The 21189-nt window shown below is 36.8% G+C and overlaps 1 protein-coding gene across 14 annotated transcripts in view; it reads right to left on the reverse strand.

Moving 5' to 3' along the window:
- The window catches only part of SLC4A7 (solute carrier family 4 member 7), a 105767-nt gene that overhangs the window by 24003 nt on the left and 60575 nt on the right, over positions 1-21189 (reverse strand). For all 14 annotated transcript variants that reach the window (XM_027040893.2, XM_053221549.1, XM_053221548.1 and 11 more), the window contains 9 exons: positions 19388-19503; positions 17240-17397; positions 15539-15626; positions 13667-13813; positions 9899-10005; positions 7544-7718; positions 3845-3978; positions 2427-2672; positions 688-793 (listed from right to left, as the gene is read on the reverse strand). In XM_027040893.2, coding sequence (XP_026896694.1) covers positions 688-793; positions 2427-2672; positions 3845-3978; positions 7544-7718; positions 9899-10005; positions 13667-13813; positions 15539-15626; positions 17240-17397; positions 19388-19503 — 1277 coding nt within the window. The remainder of the gene's footprint in view (positions 1-687; positions 794-2426; positions 2673-3844; positions 3979-7543; positions 7719-9898; positions 10006-13666; positions 13814-15538; positions 15627-17239; positions 17398-19387; positions 19504-21189) is intronic.

The following is a 21189-nucleotide window of genomic DNA, read 5'->3' on the forward strand; positions in this document are numbered from 1 at the left end:
TTGCTACAATCACTTTATGAGTTAATCTCAAATGCCAATCTGGGAAGTGCCCAAAACAGATATTCTACAGCTAGGACAATATGCCCCAACAGAATATAAGAACACGTAATAGTATGCAGTACACAGTAGGTGCTCATTACATGTTTTTTGTCCTTCTTCCTTCCTGAGGTGCTGAAGTTACGTTAGTCTCTACAAGTCTACAAGTCTCTACAAGTCTCTACAAGGCTCTGAACAAGGTTTAGTTTGACACTGAGGCATGAGGAAAGCACTCAGGATCTTCTAAATAAGCTGTTCATGGAGCAGATGAACTGATACAGAGCAAGCAGGACAAGAAGATGTGGGCTGTTCTAAACTGCCAACTCCAGTATGTGCAACCACAGTCATAGCAAACACTTCCCGTGAATTTATCAATCTGCATGGAATGAGAAACCAGAAGTATGTTCACATCTTTTTAATAATTATACCTTGGAAGTCATATTTAGTCCTTTTTATCCCCCTTACCAGGTTCATTCTTTGCAGCCTACTGTGTGATACAGAAAAATGTGGTAACTCCTATCTAGTCAACACAACACTGTGTTCTGAAAACATACCGTAACTACTAATCAAGAAGAAAATGTAGGTCTATTCAGAAAAAGCTAAAGAACTAGGTTATTATTTGCAAAATCCTTTATCTCATAATGTACTCACAGAAACAGTGAGATTCTCCCAGGAAATATCATGTGCTGTTAAATTCTTTTCCTTCCACACCTTGAGGGTTTCATTGCTAGGGTTGGAGGGTTCAACACATACACATCTGAGAAATGAGAACAGGGTAAAATTTTAAGGATCCTACATTTCATGTTTAGACTGTATTATATCAATCACCCAATGTAGTAGCTTTTAATCTAACTTTTCTCCCCATGTTGCAATGCATGGAGACTACAAAGTGAAAACACATCAGAAACAATGGAACGGACGAGGTTTGCCTTATATACATAAAATATAACAAATACAAATATCAATACAATGATATTTTAAAGAATATCTTAATGAAACTTGTTAGATGTATTCCTGGGGGGGGAGGGGCAGTGCTATTTTCTGTTAAAACCTGACAAGATACTACCATATTTAGTAAGGCCACTCTACTAAATCTTACCTACTTGACCCCCACGGGAGCAGCTCTGCCTCCCCAGGCACACATAAACGAAGCACGAAGCTCCCAATACAGAGATACTACTATTTCCGCTTTGTACTCTGACAAGCCCTACCTACTCACGCTCATCCTTTATGGATCTTAAGTTTCATTCTTAAAGAAATAAATGAAAAACAATTTTTCATCAGGATAGAACTAGGAAAGTCATAAGGAGATCGGAAAGTTCAGTTTATATCCCCAGAACTCACTCGCCTAAAGAAAAACTAGAAACACACACACACACAAGCAAAGAAATCTCTAACTGTGGATTTAAAAAGTAAAAAGGAGAAACACACAGGAATATTCCCAATTAGATTATCAGCTGTTTAAGAACAGGCAAGAGGCTGGACGTTGGATTCATTCCATGCTCTATCATTTCCTAGCTGTGTTTGACCCAAGTCAAGTTTTAACCTCCATGAGGCTGTTTCTTCATACACAAAAGGGGCTAGGATATGAATAACTAAGTCAAATGTGATATGAATTATGCAACAGCACTACACAGTTGTACCCCAGTATTTTGGTAACCACTTTCTCCTTGCAAGTCAATCAAATGCAGGATCACATTTATACTAAATGCTATATGCTACAGACAGCAAATACAGGCATCTACCTAGATATGCTATGTCAGACTTTTAATTGAATATATTTGTCAACCTTCTGTAACTATTATGATCACTTTTCAAATCCTATCTTATTCCAGAGTCTTAAAAGATGTTCAATTCATGCTTTTCTTATCACAAAGCAAACGGTCTACCAAACAGCATCAGAGTGTACTGAAATTACACCGTAAAAATAACTTCAAATAAAAATGATCAGACTTCAAAAATGTTAATGAAAATGCAAACTACGAGGAACATAAAAATCTCTGTGTCCTACATTCAGGACTTGGTTACAGAATACTAGATGGAAGACAAGATCTAACAAAATTGCTTGATTCAAATATACAGTGCTTAGTTGCCAAAGAATTGCATTTAAATTGACTGATCCAATTCAAACAGAAGACCAAAAATACACACATTTGAGAAAGTTGTTTCTGGAAATAAAAATGACTGAATTTGTTCAACTGTATTTATGTTCCTACTGAGTGCGTCGGTCAAGTCTCATCTGTAACAAACAAGTCAACCTCCACATGGCTAGTTGGGTAAGTTACGGTTAGATATACCATGAGCATCACATGCAAAATAAATGCTTTTAGGCTCAGACATTGCTGCAAAAAATACATTCTAATAATATTGGGGAAAACAGAAACACTTACGAGTAGCTGGTCAGTTTATCTAAGTTGTTGTGCATATTAAATGCATATATTTCTCCTAAGTGGAAGAGCTTCTCCAAAGCCTCGTAGATGAATATGATGCAAATAAGAGCTGCAAAAGCCTCCTCTGTAAATCGAGTGATATAGCACACAAGGCTGCTCGCATCTGTTGCAACCAAAACAATGCACAAGAAGGAAGTCCACAGACCAATACTGGTTCTTAAAGACAGATAGGAAAGCTGATAATCTCTGTTTAGGGAAAAAATGTGACATGATCAACATACACACACAGCAGTGTATATCTGTAATTAAGATTTTCACAACAAGCAATAACAAGAGTCTAAAAACATAAGCTTCCTAAAAAGAGTAAATTACAGAATAACAATAATGACTAAAGAAAGCCCTCAGTATGTCTCTGCTGCAACTGAAGATAACAGAATTATAAAGCTTACTTATATAAAAGATTTACAGTGAAAATCCGCTAGGCAATCAGTATTTCAAAAACAAAGACCACACTTTAGAAATCAGTTCTGAGGAGTAGAAGACAGACGTGCAGTCTACAGAACTACATGGGACTCTCTAAAGACCCGGAAGCTCTACGTTAACATGGTAACCACACCCCGTCCCCTCCACAGCCATCACTAACATCTCCTCTGCCACCAGTATCGCCACAGAAAGTGACTTCATTTTGTAAATTCAATTTCAAATAAGAAATTACTTTAAGACCACAGAGTCCAGAACACTTCAGGTCATTGCATTCTGTCTTAGTCTATGCAGCTGGCATGCCAGATTGGAATCAGAATCAGCTTGTTCAGTGAAGAAGCAATCAGAACAAGATGAGTTAGATGAATCAGATATTTTAATAGGATCAAGTGGTTTCAGGCTAAAATATTCAATGGCATTTATCTCACAAAAGGAATAGTATTGGCCATGTCAAATTCCAACTCTACCAGCTACAGTACCCAGAACTGATTCCCACAGTGAACCCTGCCAATGGAAACTGACATCTCACTCCGGCAGCTAAAATTCATTCTGCTAAATAGACCTGATTGGCAAAGTCAGCTACAGCCTCCAAGATCCACCTCTTTTTAAAATTCCTTTAAAAGACCAACATACCAGCTAATCAACAATTAGATTAACTCCTTCTTGCTGGGTTGATGCTTGCCAGCACAAAGGATTTTTATTGCACAAGTGATTTGTTGACCAGGACTCAAATCCACTGATTTTACACACACGGTGACGGGGTAGGTACAATAGCAGTGATGGGAGTAGGGTCAACCACACAGTAGCCCCCAAATACTGAAAATATATATACTGTCTTTTTCAGCTACTAAATATATAATGCACTTAACTAAAGTTAATAAACAACATAATTATACACAAATATAGACACATGTGATAAGTAAATAACTATTACGTACCTGCAGAACTTAAATAAAATTTTTTCAAACACTAAAACTGGACCTGTGCTCCCCAATATTGTTAGAGGTTGCCCAGCAAACAACGAATAGGCAATCCCAGTTAATGATGCTCCAAAAAGAGACTCTATTGCACTCTGTTTAAGGAAAAAAGAAATGAATAGAAGTAATACATCATAAACATTATCTCTGACCTACTGAAACACACATAAGACATCCGAAAAATAAAAACACAAATCAAGTAGTTAAACACACAAAGCAGACACAACTTTTGATTCTTAAATTTCTATTTTAAATATGGACAATTACAAATACATCTCAAATACATAGGGAAAACTGCTTTGTTTTCATATTAAAAGTGAGCTTTTGCAATCAACCTTTATACAGAACTCAGTATCGTGGGAGGCAGGAGGGAGGAGTAAATGGAAGAGAAGCCTAGATTCTAACTCTATCTATAGGTATTTTATCTCTTAAGACTGTAGGGAGTACAAATACACTTGTTATTGTGCATATTTTTATATGTCTGAAATAATTCATTAAAAAAATAGGAAACATTAAATACTCGATATGGTGTGCTACAAAAAAAGACTCCTTCAGATAGGTAAGTCAGAAATTAACAACTGATCCTATCAGTCGCAAAATGATTTCTAAAGAGCAATTTTCCACACGTTTCAAAGAAATTACTCTTATATGATAGGCTTAACCAACAGACATCAAAAATAAAATGCTTTTAACATAAAATAGATGGAATATCTCCTTTAAAAACTCAGAGCAACCATTCAATGAAGAAGTATGTGACTACTAAAGCTAGGTAAAAAAAAGGTAAAATAAGAAAATCAAAGACTCAAGAAAGTGTAAATCAAAGCTAGTACGTCAGCCTCTACCAATAGGACATCTTAACTCATTAGTTAATTAGATGATAAGGGGTACACGCTATGCCACTAGACACAGGGGAGGGATCAGAAAGAAAAGAACAGTTCATCACTCACAACATCAAGGTCAACTGGAATGCACTATCAAGAAAGGGGAAAGCCCATCATAGTTGGGAAAGGCAAGGAAAAGAAGCTCGTGAGAAGCACCCCGCCTGGATGTGGGAGGCAGCACAGCAGCAGAAGAGCAGGGCTTCAGAACCAGATTGGAGCAGACGACCCTTTACTACCAGATGCTAAGCCACTGGCATTATTCAAACTTTTCGAGCCCAACCCTACTCATTTTTCAGCAGGAGCGGTAAGAGCCGGGGGAACTTAATGAAGCGGTGTTTGAGAAAACACCTAGCCAGCCTACCGGCTGACACACAGAATGCACTCAATAAATGGCAGAGATTCTTATCAGCAGCAATAACAGCATCTTCCAAAATCAAAATCACAAAATAACAGTATGCAGTAAAAGTATTATTCAACTATTAGCATAAAATAGGACCAAACTCACATACATCGGCCAAAACAAAGGGCCCGTATTAACTGCTAAGCCACTATAAAATACTTGGTTCAATCAGAATACGCATATTTAGGAATGAATTGAAGCAGAGCTCAAGGCAAAGGAAAAAAATGTCTACAGGGTGTCGAGAGAGAGCAAAAAACCGAGAAGAGAAGCAAGCAGATGGCAAATACAGAAATGCTAACTGGGGGCAAACAGGCACAGAATAATAGTTTCCCTTCCCAACATGGTGTTAAAAAGGCAGAACCTGTCCCAGGAAGCCCTTCCTTTCACCACTGTGTCCACCACTCCTCTCCCAAGGCCTTTACTGGCACATTCACTAGTTCCTTCACCCAGATCTAGTCTTATCCTCATTTGTAAATGGTTTTTATGTTCATTCCCAAGCAGAACGGTCTCTCTCCCTAAGAAACCAGAGCCCTACCACACTGCCTTCCTCTGGCCACAATCAGAAGCCTCCATCTTACCCACCAGAAGCCCTACCAGTGTCTTCCCTGTACCTCTCCACTGCACAGCAGTGACCACTCCATGCTAATCTTTCTTCTTTCTCAGAGCCTCTAGTTTGGCTTTTGCAAACTTACATCATCCTGATTCCTCTTTTCAGGTTCTGGTGGCGCCGTGTCTCATCTGCTGGGCCATTTTCCTCCGCAGTCTCATTCCTCCTCCGGTCCACAAACGTAACTCCGTACTTTTCCCTCTCCCCTCACTATGAATGATCTCCCCTGTCACCGTCACCTATTCCCAACCTTTATTCTTGCTCCTTACAAACTTGCTCCACTGTACAAACTCTGGAACTGTACCTCCTACTCGACGTTCCGACAAAGCACCTGAAAACAAACGCATCATCTCTGTATCACTTTTCTCGGTAATACTCCGGATTTCCCACTGTGGTCCTTCCACCTGCTACAGCTCCCCCCTGATCTCATTCACATGTGCCACAGCACACCATGACGTATTCCCTAGGTACACACTACCGTATCTTCTTGTCTTGTTAGGAGCCTTGAGGACAGAAGACACATGCTCATCTGACACTTGTCTATGTCCCCCCCGATGCCTACAGCACCATCACAGGCACAGGGTATATCAAACAGCAGGATGAGAAAGGCAGGCAGTGCAGGAAAGTCCAAAAGCAAAGCAGCATTGTTTCCATGATGGTAACAGGTAAGACACATTTCCAGGGGGACCAGCAGAGTTACATGTATATTTTGCAACAACGCATAAAAAGCAACTTATTAAAAACAGATTTCCTCGATAAAATGATTGAGGGGTAAAAGACTCTAAATAACCAAAAATAAATTGAGTTCAAAGGAAATTTTAGTTGTCAAATTTGTCTCACGTTCAGATCATGAAATAGTTTAACTGAATAATGATCAATTAGCTTCTGGCTATTTTTTTCACCTTTTATCTGGAAAAAAATGAATTTCCTCCTAAGAGTAAATGTAATTAAATAAAATACACTTAAGAACTGCAAATCATCTCATTTAAATTCCATTAAAATTTAAACAAACAAACAAGTCTTTTTCAACATGTTACGAGGCACTGGATACTCTTATCATGCCTCCCGCAGCCCCTCATACAGCATTACCAAGAACAAAAAGTCATAAAAACTTTCATTTTAGTCACATCAAAATACGGATGCAGTTTTCAGTTACACTTTCCAATTAAAACGTTGGCTACTTTTACCCAATTTTAGTAACAGCAAAATAAACAACACTAGAAATCCACCATTTTTCTACAGCTTGCAAAGGCTACTTATCTAGTCTGGGCCTACCCACCAGGGCTGATGAGTTAACATTAATCCCAGGGCTCTAACTAATCCCATGATGCCTTACAGGATTCTATGAAGTAGCCCCACTGATACATTCACCCACCCTTGACCCACCCAGAACCAGTTCAATTTGTCTCCCACCACCAACCCTTCCCCACACCCCACAACAAAGACAATACAAGCCTTTTACTCAGTTTATAAAACCATTCATCCAGCAGGCCAGGATCAACTTTGTTTTTTCTTTTTCTTGTTTTCTTTCTTTTTTTTTTTCTTTCTTTTTTTTTTTTTTTTTTTTTTACCTCAACTGTGCATCTTCTCCTGCTCAAATGGCTTCCCCATGTTTTCCATAGCAATTACCCTTGGGGGAAGTCTGCTTTGGGACAGGTTAATCATGCTGTGGGTAGACTCTTCAAATAAAAGTAGGAATAGTGAGACAAATGCACACAGACACTTGCCTCTGAAGAGCTAAGAGCCTGGCCACTACCAATCTTTGTACTCACTATTCTGCCTTCTGTAGCTTCTCCAAGCAGCCCTCCAAAAGTGATTACAGGAGACATACAGGCACAGTATAGGAAAAGAATCGAGGCCAGGCACTGTAGACTTAATGCATCCTTGAAGTCACTCAAGAAAAAAGGTGCTTTCCTTTTGATGTCAAGTATCAAACCACCAAAAAGCCTAAATAGGTGAGATGAAACTCGTCAAACTGTACACTAGAGGCTTCTAGCTAGTTCAAACTAAATCTATGGGCTACATAAAACTGCTGGTGCCTAGTGTTTTGTCAACAGAAATTAATATCCTAGCTAAATCACGATATAAATTACAGAAGATACACTCATTTAATCTCCTCCACTGACAGAGGAAAGGCAGATCTCATTACGTTAAAAGACACATAAACATCTGTATTTTATGGACTATATACTGAGAAGACTGCAGGCAAATGATTTTATATGAGTAAACGTAATTTCAGACACAAATGTACAAGAAAATATACAATAAAAATAAATAAAACCTAACAGTCCATTCAAGAAAATATGCATAAGCAATTCTATCAGTTAGTATCTACATTATAAATCTTAAAGGCAAGTGTCAGAAATACCAGGAAGGCAATTATAATATAAACCGTAAGTCTTCAAATACCCTTTACTATGAATCCAGTATGCTGTGCTTAGACTCAGTAGCGAATTGAATAATTTTAATTACTTTTAAAATTACTACTTCAATCACATAAATATTTCTGGTCCAGGTAAAAAGCCTAAAAAATTAATGCAGGGTATTTAATTTACTGGATATGTACTCAAGTTCACGTGCATGTGGAGAAAACTTAGGTTTAAATGGGTAAATTTAAAATGTGTATTTGCACATCAGAGCCTTAGCATTTCAATGTAGGTGGTTTTTTGTCTTTTTTTTTTTTTAATTTAACTTTTGGATACATCTAACTTGAAAGCACTCTACTAAAATATAAGCCTCAGTGAGGGGCAGGGACTTTTCCTTGTTCACTGCCATTATCACCAGTGTCTAGAACACTGCCCAGGACATAGTAGGTACTCAGTAAATAGTAACAAATCAGTAATTCAAAAAGGTTTTGTGACTCATAAAACATACATTCTGCAGAAAATACACCAAAAAAGTAATCTTAAGCTTTAAAATGTTTTGGATGTTTCAAGGTTTACCATTCTACCTTTTTAAAAGTTAATATTGCAAACTAAATACTAAATACACATTGACAAGTTGACAGAAGTTACTGTATAAATAATCTGACAGCGGGGGAAATCAACTTGCAATAAAAAAAGGTGTCAATGATCATGTCGAAAATGAAACCACATCATCAAATCAACAACTAATCAACAGTTTATATGAGGCTCTCATGTGACGGACCGTGAGATCAGTGGGGGCCTGACTTGGTATTTCTCACTGACTAACCCGACCTCAGCCTGAAGTCCGAGGAAGTAACAGTAACTGCTAGTGTTCGGGGATACTTGCAGAGACCAATATATTAGACCATGAACAAATTGTGTGTTCAAGTTTCTCTAAATTTTATGTTCAGTATGCCAGTTGTTCTTTTTCTCTGATAGCGTCCTTTAGGCATATGTCATCAATACCCCTAATAATGTGGCTGTTATCAAGTATCCTGATGTCTTAAACAAATATGGAAGGTTCAAAATCTTAGTTTCACAGCCACCACCCGTGGACAACAGTATCAATATCCACATGCTTTTTTCTACAGTATGGAAATACCGTAACATTTCTCTATTCTACAAAATATTTTCAGACAATGTTTGCACCTAGCAGTATTTCTATTTTTTATTCCCAAAATTAACACCTTCAACAGTTTTTCTAACTAGGTTTCCAGGGATCATTACCATGGTTTCATTAGCTTTGCTGTCTCATTTTACACTATCTCATGATACAATGTTCACTTAAGAGTTTTAAATCTATGCACACACACACAAACTATTGGTTGTAATTCCTCTCTGTTCCCATAATTCTGTAACTTTATACGGAGAATTTTAATAGCACTCCATACCTTCTTCAAGAACCTTCTGAATGGGTAATGTAAATTACACTATATTCTATGTAACTGCTCAATATCCTTATCATATGGGCCATAATATTTTCATTTTAAATTAAAGCCTGATATAAAGAATCCAAGCATCTACTAGTAAAATTATTTTTAAATAATTTTCCTCAACAAAATACACTTACATAATGATGCATTTTAAATATAGAAAAAAAAAAAACACTGTACAAGATTAACTTCCATATACTTGCAAAGAAAAAGACTTTTTATGCCTTCTTCATCAAATCAACCCCTAGTCCTCAAAAGACACCCACACTGAATCAGTATTTGTACCCACCGTCCAGTCCTTTGCAGCTCAGGCCCGGCATGATGACCGGCCTCGTTAGGTGTCTCACCCGAGCTGGGGGCAGATCCATTGGGAAATACAGGAATCTTCCTCTTTTCCTGAATTTCACAAAAAACACATTTTCAGAATTCTGTTTTCAAAAAGTTCAGATGGCACTCCTGAATTAGAGGGAACAGATCTTATATTGATTGCATTATCTAATCAATACCCTTGGAAATAATGATACCTCATATAAACGTCCACTTGAAATGAACTGCACATTAGAACAGTTATGTAGTATTTGTCTCCATTAACATTTCAACTTTATGACTGATTGGCTTTTTATATTTTGTATCCTAAACCAAATATACTATATAAAACACATTCATACCCACCATCTCAAATTGTCACTCAGTAATAGGAAAATAAATACCCAAAAGCATCTCTCTAACCAGAATATTTAAAATATTGCTCATACTAATGAAGAATACACTTTATGTTAATAAAAAAGTAAATGCCATTTTCCTTTTACCACAATACTTCCCTGAAGATGAAAGTAGCACAAGAGTTATCTTTTAAAAACACGTTTTCATAAAAATCAATTTCCTATTACATTTTATTATTACTAATCTAAGACTTGCATGAGTGATAAAGGCTCCCCCTCCCTTCACTTGAAGATCAAGGAAGTAACTTCTAATCTGTTACCTCCAGAGGTCAGCGGTCAATGGGCTGTGTGTGACACAGCTGTGAGAAGGAAAGAAGGACAGGGGAAGGGTGTCCATCCCAGGAGACCCCCTTGGTCAAAAACCCTGGGTGAACTACAAACTTACACTACTTGGTTTATATGTTCGACATTTATAGCGTAGCAAGACTTATCTATAATCATAGGATTAGCGCTTGGAAATGTCAAAATTAAAACTAAATTACATCTTAGCTCAAAGGGGAAAGAAGAGTACAAAACTACAGAATTCCTAAAAAACAAAAGAAATGGAAAACACTACATAACACAATCCATGGGATATAGCAAAACCATTATTCAAGAAAATTGAGCATTTATATTAAGAAAAACAAAAGGATACAAATACATGAATTAAACATCCAGCTCAGGAAATATGAAAACAGATTCTTTCCTGAAGTGAAAGTAATGAAATGAAACCACTAAAAGCAGAAACGGGGTTAGAAAACAAAACACTTCTTCAAAAAAGAAGAACTGAAACAAGCTGTAAAAGCTGCTCTATTTCAGAAACAGGATAAACCATTAGCTAACACACAGTAAAAGACATGACAAGGAGGCAGCTTCAAACTGAAGGAAATTTTGTACACACACACACACACACACACACACACACACGTACGTACATACACCACCCTATGCAAATAAATTAAAAACCTTAAAGAAATGGGTAATACAAAGGAACACATAATTTCCCCAAAACTGAAACCAGAAAAACAGGAAATAGGCAATTTTCTAGGAAAATATAATACTGACCCCAGAAAACAGAGAAAGCTTACACAAACCAATCACTGCAGAAGAAACAAGCAAGTTGTAAAGTCCACCATACAACAAAATACTCAGGCTCAGAAAATTTTCCAAAGGAATTCTTCCAGACTTTTAGAACCAAATTACTCTAGCTATTTAAAGTTTTAAAAAAACAGGGAAGGGAAAATTTACAGATATGAAATAAATAGAAGAAAGATATGAAAGCCAGACGACTGCACAAAAAACTACGGACCAATCTACTTACAGTGATGCAAACAACTTAAAATATTAGATGTAGGCGACCAGCATTCTGAAGCCAAATTTGGGTTCATTCAATGCAAGAGTGTTTTCAAATTAAAGAATCTATTAATATGGTCTACCACAATAAATGATCAAAGGTCATACAATCATCTCCAGAGATGCTACAAAGCCATTTGAAAAATTTAACATCCACTTACATTAAAAATTTCAATGAAACAGACTTTAATTGGATTCTTTCTGAGCATGATAAAATGTGTATTTTGGCTTCAATGTCAGTAACTTAATGAAAGAAACATTAGGCACACTAACTACAATTGGGAACAAATTAAGAAATGCCCATTTAAAGTCAACTGCCACTCAACATTACTAGAGATTTCAGCCAATACAATCAGACAACAGAAAATACACTAGAGCTGTAAGGAGAAAAGGAGGGATCAAAATATCTTACTGCAGATGACATGGCTGAAAAACTATTACATACAATGAAAGAACTCAGAAAGGGAGGAGAATAAAAAAGAAATACTCAGTAACAAAGAGCCTTTATATATAAAAGTAACAAAGTGAAGATATAACAGAACAAAACCTCATTTACAATACAGACCTTAAAGATAAAATGCCCAGAATACATTCACCAAGTATATAAAGTGTAGATAAAGGAGAATTTTATGGCATTCCTTAAGGACACAGAAACTAACTTGAAATCGGAAAACAAGTAGGGGGAAACATACCATGTTCTTGAACGACTCAATGTTAAAACATGTCACCTCTCCCTCAGTTCATTTACAAATTTAACTGCCATCACAGTTTTTTAGAAATCAGGTTTTAGCTCTGGAAATTAAAAGCTCATTTTAAAGCTTACATAGAAAAATAAATATACAAAGACAGCCAAGAAAATTCAGGAAAGCAAGAGTAACAGAAGGGTCAAGAATGAATCTAGACCTACTGGGTATTAAAATATGCCAAAAAGCCTCAGAAATTAAAGTATGGAATTGGTCCATGAACAGAGAGACCAATGGAATGGAAAAGAAATTCCAGAAGGACTTGAATGCAAAGGGAAATTTACAAAACGATAAGGCAACAACACCAATCAAGGGGAGTAATGCTCAACTTTTTAACAAACTGGAACAAACTGGCAGCAATGTAGGTAAAAGATAAAGCTAGATGCATATTCCACATGATACACCACGATAAACTCCAAAGGATCAACAAATGATTTAAATGTTAGGAAAAGGTGTGGTTTTTGTGTGTTTCGGGAGCAGGGGGGTTGCAATGAACAAAATATATCCAGGAATATTCGATTTCACTAATTATAGCAATGTAAATGAAAACCACTTTAAAATACCTGACATAGTAGGATAAAGATACCTATCCACCTGACAAGTATCCAAAAGTTTGATAACACGCTGTTAGCGAGGCTGTAGGGAAAGAGGCATTCATCACTGTGGGTGTCCAAAACAGCACAACCCAGTAAGAAGGGATTCTGGTAATATCTACTAAAATTATAAAAACGGTTCCACATGAGCCAGCAATCCTATTTCTGGGAACCGACACTACAGATACACCTGCACAAGACTAAATTGGCATACAAATATTGTGATATGGCTTAGAAAAGGAAAAGACTGAAGACAACCTGAGCCCAGAAACAGCATAAACTATAGTATATCCATAAATGAAATAAAACAGAGCTGTGAGAAAAATAAGACATATTTCTGTGATGTCTTCTGATCCACATCTCCAGGATATACTGTTATACTAAAAAAAAAAGCAAGGTGCAGAACAGGACATGTGGTATGTTGGTAAGAAAGGAGGAAACAGGGCTATATTTGCATCCCCTTGGACTGAATACAAACTAGAAGGACAATGATGCTCCACAGGAGGTGGGTACAGGGGTAAGAAGGTAAAGGGAACATGACAGGGACACAACCGCTCTGAGTGTACCCGTTTATACAGTTTTGATTTGTGAATCATAAAAATGTATAACCTATCCAAAGATATTTTAACTAGGACAAAGCAACTCACAGGGTTGTGTGCAATCTTACCTGAGAAGGAACACTTTTTGGTGGCTCTATGCGTATGGAAGGGTCCCACTCTCCTGGAGGTAGGACAGTTACTTGATCTAAAAATTCATCAATTCCAGATAAGAGGTCGTTTCTGTCTTTTGCTTTATAGGCTACATCATGAAAAATCTACAGAAAAAAAAATTGAGTGAAAGGATTTTAAAGAAGAAAGAAAATTCTACATATAGTAAACCTACTCTAGATATTACAAGTAAATCTGAAACAAAGGTAATTACCTAAACTCTTATCCCAGGCAGGTCTCCATTCCACCCAGGGTAACAACCATAAAAAGTAACCCACTAATTGCATTATCAGATGAATTAATAACAATCAACCAACAAAAGAAAAGAGTGATGCATTAAGACAGAACAACTTTTTTAAAAAGAGTATTCTGGATGAGAAATGGTTACTAGTCATTACAGAATAAAATAATACTGTAGCATGTCATTTCGATTTCTATGACATTTTAGGGTCATTTATCCTAAGAAATGAGCATGCTTCTGCAAAATATTTTACTTAAAAAGTCAGGTACTTGATCACTTATATTTACTGTCTGCCTACCATTTGCTGGGCACAATTTTAAGCACTGTGGATAGTGCACTGGACATAGATAAGGCAAAGTCCCTGCATTCAGAACTCTTTTTTTTCTCCCCAGGAGGAAAGACAGCAAAACAAGTAATTACGTAAGTATATAACTGCAAGTAATAATAAATACTCTGATAAAAATAAAGCAGGGTTAAGGAAAGAAAGTTGATGGAGAAGAAAAGGGTGACCGAGGAAAGTCTAAGAGGAAGTAACACTCTAGGAGAAATCTGAATGAAATGAGACAAAAATGATGCAAATGGTGGGATGGGGTGATGGAAGGAAACTTGGGCAAAGGGAAGAGCAACTGTATTTGTTCAGAGGCAGAAATGAGCATAAATCATCAGAACTAATAGGAAGCTAATGTGGCCAGGAAAAAAATGGGGGAGGAAGGGTGAGTAGTGGTAGTAGGATAAAAGTTTCAAGAAATATGCAGAGGCTTGATCAGGGAAACCCTTTGAAGACAATGGTCAAGAATTAAATATAAACATACATATATAGCAAGATACATCTGGATATTAACGATATATTCAAATCTGCATGTTATTAGCAGTGTAGAGGAAAATACTGTAAGAGAAATATCCATAAAGTCCATGTTAATTGCCAAAGAAAAAAGGGTGAGAGCGTCCAAGCCAGAGAAATGGCCGTGGAGATGGCAGACTAAATGCAAAACACATTGAGGTAAATCAGTAGAATCTGGTGACTAAGTGGTTGAGACAGGACAGAGAAAGGAGGTCAGGTTCAGATATGTGGAATTTCAGATGCTTTAGGGACATAAGGCAGACATGTCTAACACCTGATTACAAAACTCTCCCCCAAAGAGAAACAATCCTGGTCAATATAGGCCAAGCGCAATGAAGGGGTTCAAAAATGGGAGAGAGAAATTATGGAGAAAAAAAGCAGGAAAAGGGGAAAAGACAAAGTCCTGAGCAAAACCCAAATAAATGATATCCTGAAATTCAAGATGGAGAAAATTTCAAGAAGGTAGTCAATAATCTCAGATGTGGAGGGGCTGGGGGACAAAGAGTATCCAGTGATCTTGACAGAAAGGTCTTGAAGATCTTACCAAAGGTAAATGGTTGAAGAGTGAATAAAAGAGTACAAACAGCAAGGACAATTTTTTAAGCTTCACTATGAACAAAAAGAGAACTGTAATTGACATATATGTTTTACATTCAGTGTCCATTTCGAAAGGATTGAAATTCCACTTCAAAGGGATTTTATATTATATACCACGTAAACAGTGTCCACCTCATAGGGCATTGTAATTACCTCATCTGTCATGAGAGTGGCTATTGATCTTCCAATTTCATGGTACTGTGGTGCCTTGCCTGCTGGACCCAATAACAGAAACAAAAACCTAAAGAAACATTAAAATACACAGACTTAAATACAAATAACATACAAACCTAAACACAGGCAGTCATAAAGAAATCATTCCAATGTAAACACGGAAACCACATTCAGCCCTCTTTTCCATCCCCGCACACCAATCACCAGAAAAAAAAATGACAACAACTCTACTCACACTAAAGCAGATGTCAAAACTAGGCAAGGCACTCATAAACTTTCTACCGACCTCCTGCTCCCCATCCTCCTTACGGTAAACGAGTGATTCAAGAATTGAGTGTTCTACATTACAAGTTCCCATTCCCTTTACCCTTTTGAATTTGAGTAAATAATTTGATCTAACCTGTACTGAAAAAAAGGTAAATGAGTAAATTGAGTAAATACCAATCCTATTAAATACTTACAAGTAAGGTTTGCCTAGTAAATTCAGTGTGTACAAATAAACAGTCACAACCCCTCAAACCACAGTCTGGATAAAGACTCTAATGAGTAAATAAGGGACTATGGAAAGAAAAATAATTTTTATGTATAGCTCCACAAATTTAACATCAAACCTCACATTTTATTTTTTTATTTATTTGTAAGTGTCTAAATAAAAAAGCATTTAGCTGCCTACCACATCCTCATGAACACCACAGTAGAATATTAATATTCACACTTGTCCAAATTGGAAGCATTCACCTTCTTGCTTTATGAGAATTTAAGTATGAATCTATGGAATTATTTTTTCTCACTTACCTTAACACTGCACCACTAATGCAACTCAGGAAAGCATACTAAAAATAGGCACATGTATTCCAATCAAATGGCAATTAATTCTTCATATTTAATATTATATGAATGATTTTTTAAAGATTTTAAAAATTACTCTTATTTACAATTAAGTTTATAATTAAATCAGTTAACTAACAAACTGATTATCCTCTATAACACAACTTGCTAATTCTTATGGATAGTCCCCCTTTTTAAATTACATATATTGAACAGAAAATTTTGGTCAGGTCAGAACAAAGCATTTTGCTTAATTCAGAGGTACTTATCAATCATCAATGAGGAAGTAATCATATCCTCATTCTATAAATGAAAAATTAAGTCAGACTTGACCTTTCCGGATTCAACTCCATTCTGACTCCACAGGGCATAATACATCTGTCTGAATCTGAACCATTGTCTTTTAAACCAAAGCTCCTAAAACACCAAACTTCTTATAAAGGTACAAATGCTAAGTATTATTTTTTAAATGTTTATTTATTTATTTTGAGAAAGAGAGAGACAGAGTGCAGGGGAGGCGCACAGAGAGAGTATCCCAAGCAGGCTCCCCACTGTCAGCCCAGAGCCTGACACAGGCCTCGATCTCACGACCTGAGATCACAACCCGAACTGCAATCAAAAGTCGGACACCTAACCATCTGAGCCACCCAGGTGCCCCCAGCTAAGTATTTTTCAAAGGATGCTTTCTTTTTGTTTTTGTTTTTTTTTTTTTAATTCCAAAAAGACAGAGAACTCTTTTATGCTCTACTAGTCAAAGCATCCAGTGCAATGAAAATATTAATTAAAGTAAGCTTTTATCCCTTTTATCAACAGATAAAACTTTTCAGATTTCGGACATGCTGAGAACATTACCTGGTAGGAACAGGGACCTCAGTCAACCCCGAGAGGAGAACAGCAGGGGCCAGTCTCACAAATGCAATTATAGGTCTTTCCAAAAAGTCTACTTCTCCCACCAGAACATTGGATGCCTCGGCTCCTGAAGGAATTTTTCTCATGAAATTCATATCAACCTATTGACAAATAAATAATAATTAAAAATCAAATCTGCATGGCATTTATAACTCTATTTTGAGGGAAATAAGAAAGAAAAAAAATGCTTTCAAGACTACTATTTGCTAATCAAAACTGGTGATCTAATGGATAAACACCAAAATCCCCACCCATGTAAAGAATGGAGTAGACAAATACAAAAAAAGCAAGCAAAACACATCTATCAAACAATGCTCCCAACCGTTTTAATTGTCATAATCTTTACTACTTCAGAGATCTAAGTTATCAAACATACAAACTAGAGAAAATTTTCAGTGATTATAGCACTATTCATTAAAAACTACTAAGGACAAAAATACAGCTCACAAACTAACAATGGTTCATGAAATTATACACAGTGCTAAAAAATATTCATTTCATGATTACTTTTACTTAATCTTAGAAATGAATTAGCCCCTTTGTGTTTTATACATATTTTTTATAAGTCCTTTTTATTTTAGAGCATTCTGTGTATTCCCCGGTATTTTCATTAAGTGGAAAAAGTTCTTTTTATTTTTATTTAAAACTAAAATAAATAGCCATTTATTGCTATAGACATAGGACAGTGCTATAACATCAAATTTAGTCGTCTGTGTATAATTACAAAGAAAAGGCTATAAACAGAATATCAAAGTATGGGAATTTCATTTATATACAGTTTCACACACATCACTAAACAACCACTTACAGGGCTATCTATTAAAAATAAAAGCAGCACTTACAGCGGGCCTCTTGAGTCCCACACCCAGTGTGCCACAACTACAGTGCCAGGAGGCAGACTCCTGCCCGACAGGAGACAAGGTGTACACAAGGATAGGCCAAGTAAAAAAAAGTAAAACTGTGACACAAGAACAAAAATAAACGGCACCTGCCATGTCTAGAGGAGATCTATAATGTAAGTTACATTTAATCCATTTAACAGGGATAAATTGCAGTATAGTTACGGAACACTCCTCACTCATTTGAAGCAACAGAAGCACCAGTCAAAATATGATCAAGTTAGACCGGAAGAATTAAAAATACGGTAACCTTTCTGCATAAGTTAATGTACCTTATGCAAGGCCTTTTGTAATTTTAGAACTAGTAGCTCAAGCAAAGCTACAATGCAAACCATCATTTGCACTCCTCTTCTGCAAAATGCGATTTACAGGTTTTGCACCATAAAATAAAAAGCCTAAGAAAAATGAATCTTACTTGAAATAATCGTATTTAATTAAAAGTCTTAAATTGGATACAACAATGTTAACATAGAGAGCATCTTATAGCAAGCAAACTGATACTATCAAAAAATTGTAACAGCCACACAGAATCAATGATTCAGAAGCAGTACTCAGAGAGTATGCTTTATAGTCCACTGTAATTTGAACTTGGGAGTTTCTTGCCCTGCTCTTTTGAAATTTTGAAGTTTTCTTTTTCTATTTCATCTAAATACTCATCTACCAAAACAAAAAAATCATAGTTCAGATAGGGGAGTTGTTTTTAAATCCATGCCTTTACCTACCCATGGGCAAACGCCGATTAGGTCTCCCAGGGACATTCCAGAAAATACTGACACCCTAAGACAGTAATTCTGGGATCTTATTACAGCCAAGAAAAGGCTGAATCGCCAGTGCTATAACATCATTCCCAAAATTAATCTTTCCAGTGGGGGGGGCAGCCCCAGAACAAATGAGTGTAATTCAAAAGGTATTGAAGTTTCATCTATGGGTAGCTATAGATGGAAATCCCGTATTATTCAGATAGTCTTTTGTCGAGATTCCTGAAACTAGTAAACAAAGTCATTCAAATGCTCTTGGACTATTACCCTTCTCATAATTTCTGAACTTGAGTTACATATCACAAGCATCACATGCAGGCTTATAAACCCCAATCTATTAAAAAATTATCATAATCAGTGCTAATAAAGCCACATTGCCAGTGATTTTCTCAATAAGGATGATTATGAAGATTTACAGTGAGTGACAGAATTACCTTGCTGAAGTCAACGGTACTATTTTCTCTGCTTCCTCCACTTCCATTACCTTTAATTTCTCCACTTTTACTATTATCCAAGTTTCCAGGTGCAGACTGTGGAGAGGCCAAAACACCTGAATTTGAATTTAAGAACAACAACAACAAAATCCAAATTAGTAAGGAGGAAATTCACTTTCTAAATGGACTCTGCTCATATCCTGAAAGTGATAATCTATCAAAAGCAAATGTGCAAGGTTAAAAAAAAAAAAAAAAAAAGTGCCAGGGGTTAGTACCATACGAGCAAGACCAGAGTAAAATTTTAAGCAACAATGAGGCTGTTTATTTTAACATTTAAAATAACTGGAATGTACGAAAACGGTGGTCTTTTGCCAACAAGAAAAAAAAATGTGAGTAGGTGAGGAGCACAGAAGATGGAAGATCTGGGTCAGCTCACACTACGAGTACCTGGGGAACGTGCTTCTAACACATCTGACATACACGCGAATCGCACTGCATGTGGCACACTGACATGAGTGACATCGTTTACTTTCTGAGAAACCCTAGATGCGACTCAGAAATCCACCATAACAACTTCCTCAACAATTTCATTTCTCAGGTAGTATTTATGTGCTGCCTCCTGCCGTCATTCCTAAGAAATAGAACTTGGAAAGATAGTAGCAATGTTTTTACAATATAAATAACAAAGACTAAGGGTTTTATAGTCAAACATATCTGTGTTGAAATAAGCACTCTCTGGGGCACCTGGGTGGCTCAGTCCGCTAAGAGTCCGACTCTGGCTCATGTCATGATCTCACAGTTTGTGGGTTCGAGCCCCACCATCGGGCTCTGTGCTGTCGGTTCAGAGCCTGGAGCCCGCTTTGGATTCTGTGTCTCCTCTCTCCACCCCTCCCCCGCTCGCACTCTGTCTCTCAAAAAATGAACAAACATTTAAAAAAATTAAAAAAAAAAAAAGAAAGCAGCACTCTCTGCCACTTGGTAGCCATGTGACTTCAACTCACTAAAACTAAGACTCAGACAAACCTGTAAAATTAGCTTGTTTGGATTACAAACAGTAGATAATCATTAGAATGCTCACTTCAAGTAACATTCAGCAGCAATATTTCACAATAAAATAACCTAAAAATAACCTGTAGCCTATACCCAATCATTACCACTATGAATTCTGCAAAAAGTTCCAATCTCAGTATTTATCAAGTATGTAACACAGATTTCTACCATTAAATGTATCTCATTTTTTCAAAAACACCCAGGATATTCTAGTTCAAGAGTATATAATCTTGCCCCAAACACAGAGTACCACAGGAGAAAAGGTGCTGGAGTGAATTACAACAGACTTGACTTAACTTTAACTCTGCCACTCACCACAATCCAGTGATCCACAGAAATCCAGTTAAGCAGTTTGTGCTTAAATCCTATAAACTTTAAAGTCAGTATTAGTGAAGCGCCTGAACTGTAAGCACATGGGCTACATCTGATGCATCTAATGGAATTTTCATTTTTCTGAAATACACTGTAACTAATAACTGAAACCAAGTCATCTGGGCCTACTGCTTAACCTCAATGACCAAAGACATTTCTTGATACCCCCTTCTCTGTCACAGAATGTTGCCGTGACCCAAAACCGTAAGTATAAAAAGCATATGCAAACTATTGGGGCACCTGACTGGCTCAGCAGGTGGAGTGTGTGATGCTTGATCTTGGGGACGTGGGTTCCAGCTCCCCACTCAGTGTAGAGATTATTTAAAAATAAAACCTTAAAAAAAAGGCATATGCAAACTATTTAGCTAGATGCTCTGGAA

This window comes from Acinonyx jubatus, chromosome C2 (genome assembly GCF_027475565.1).
Source record: "Acinonyx jubatus isolate Ajub_Pintada_27869175 chromosome C2, VMU_Ajub_asm_v1.0, whole genome shotgun sequence".
Taxonomy (NCBI): Eukaryota; Metazoa; Chordata; class Mammalia; order Carnivora; family Felidae; genus Acinonyx; species Acinonyx jubatus.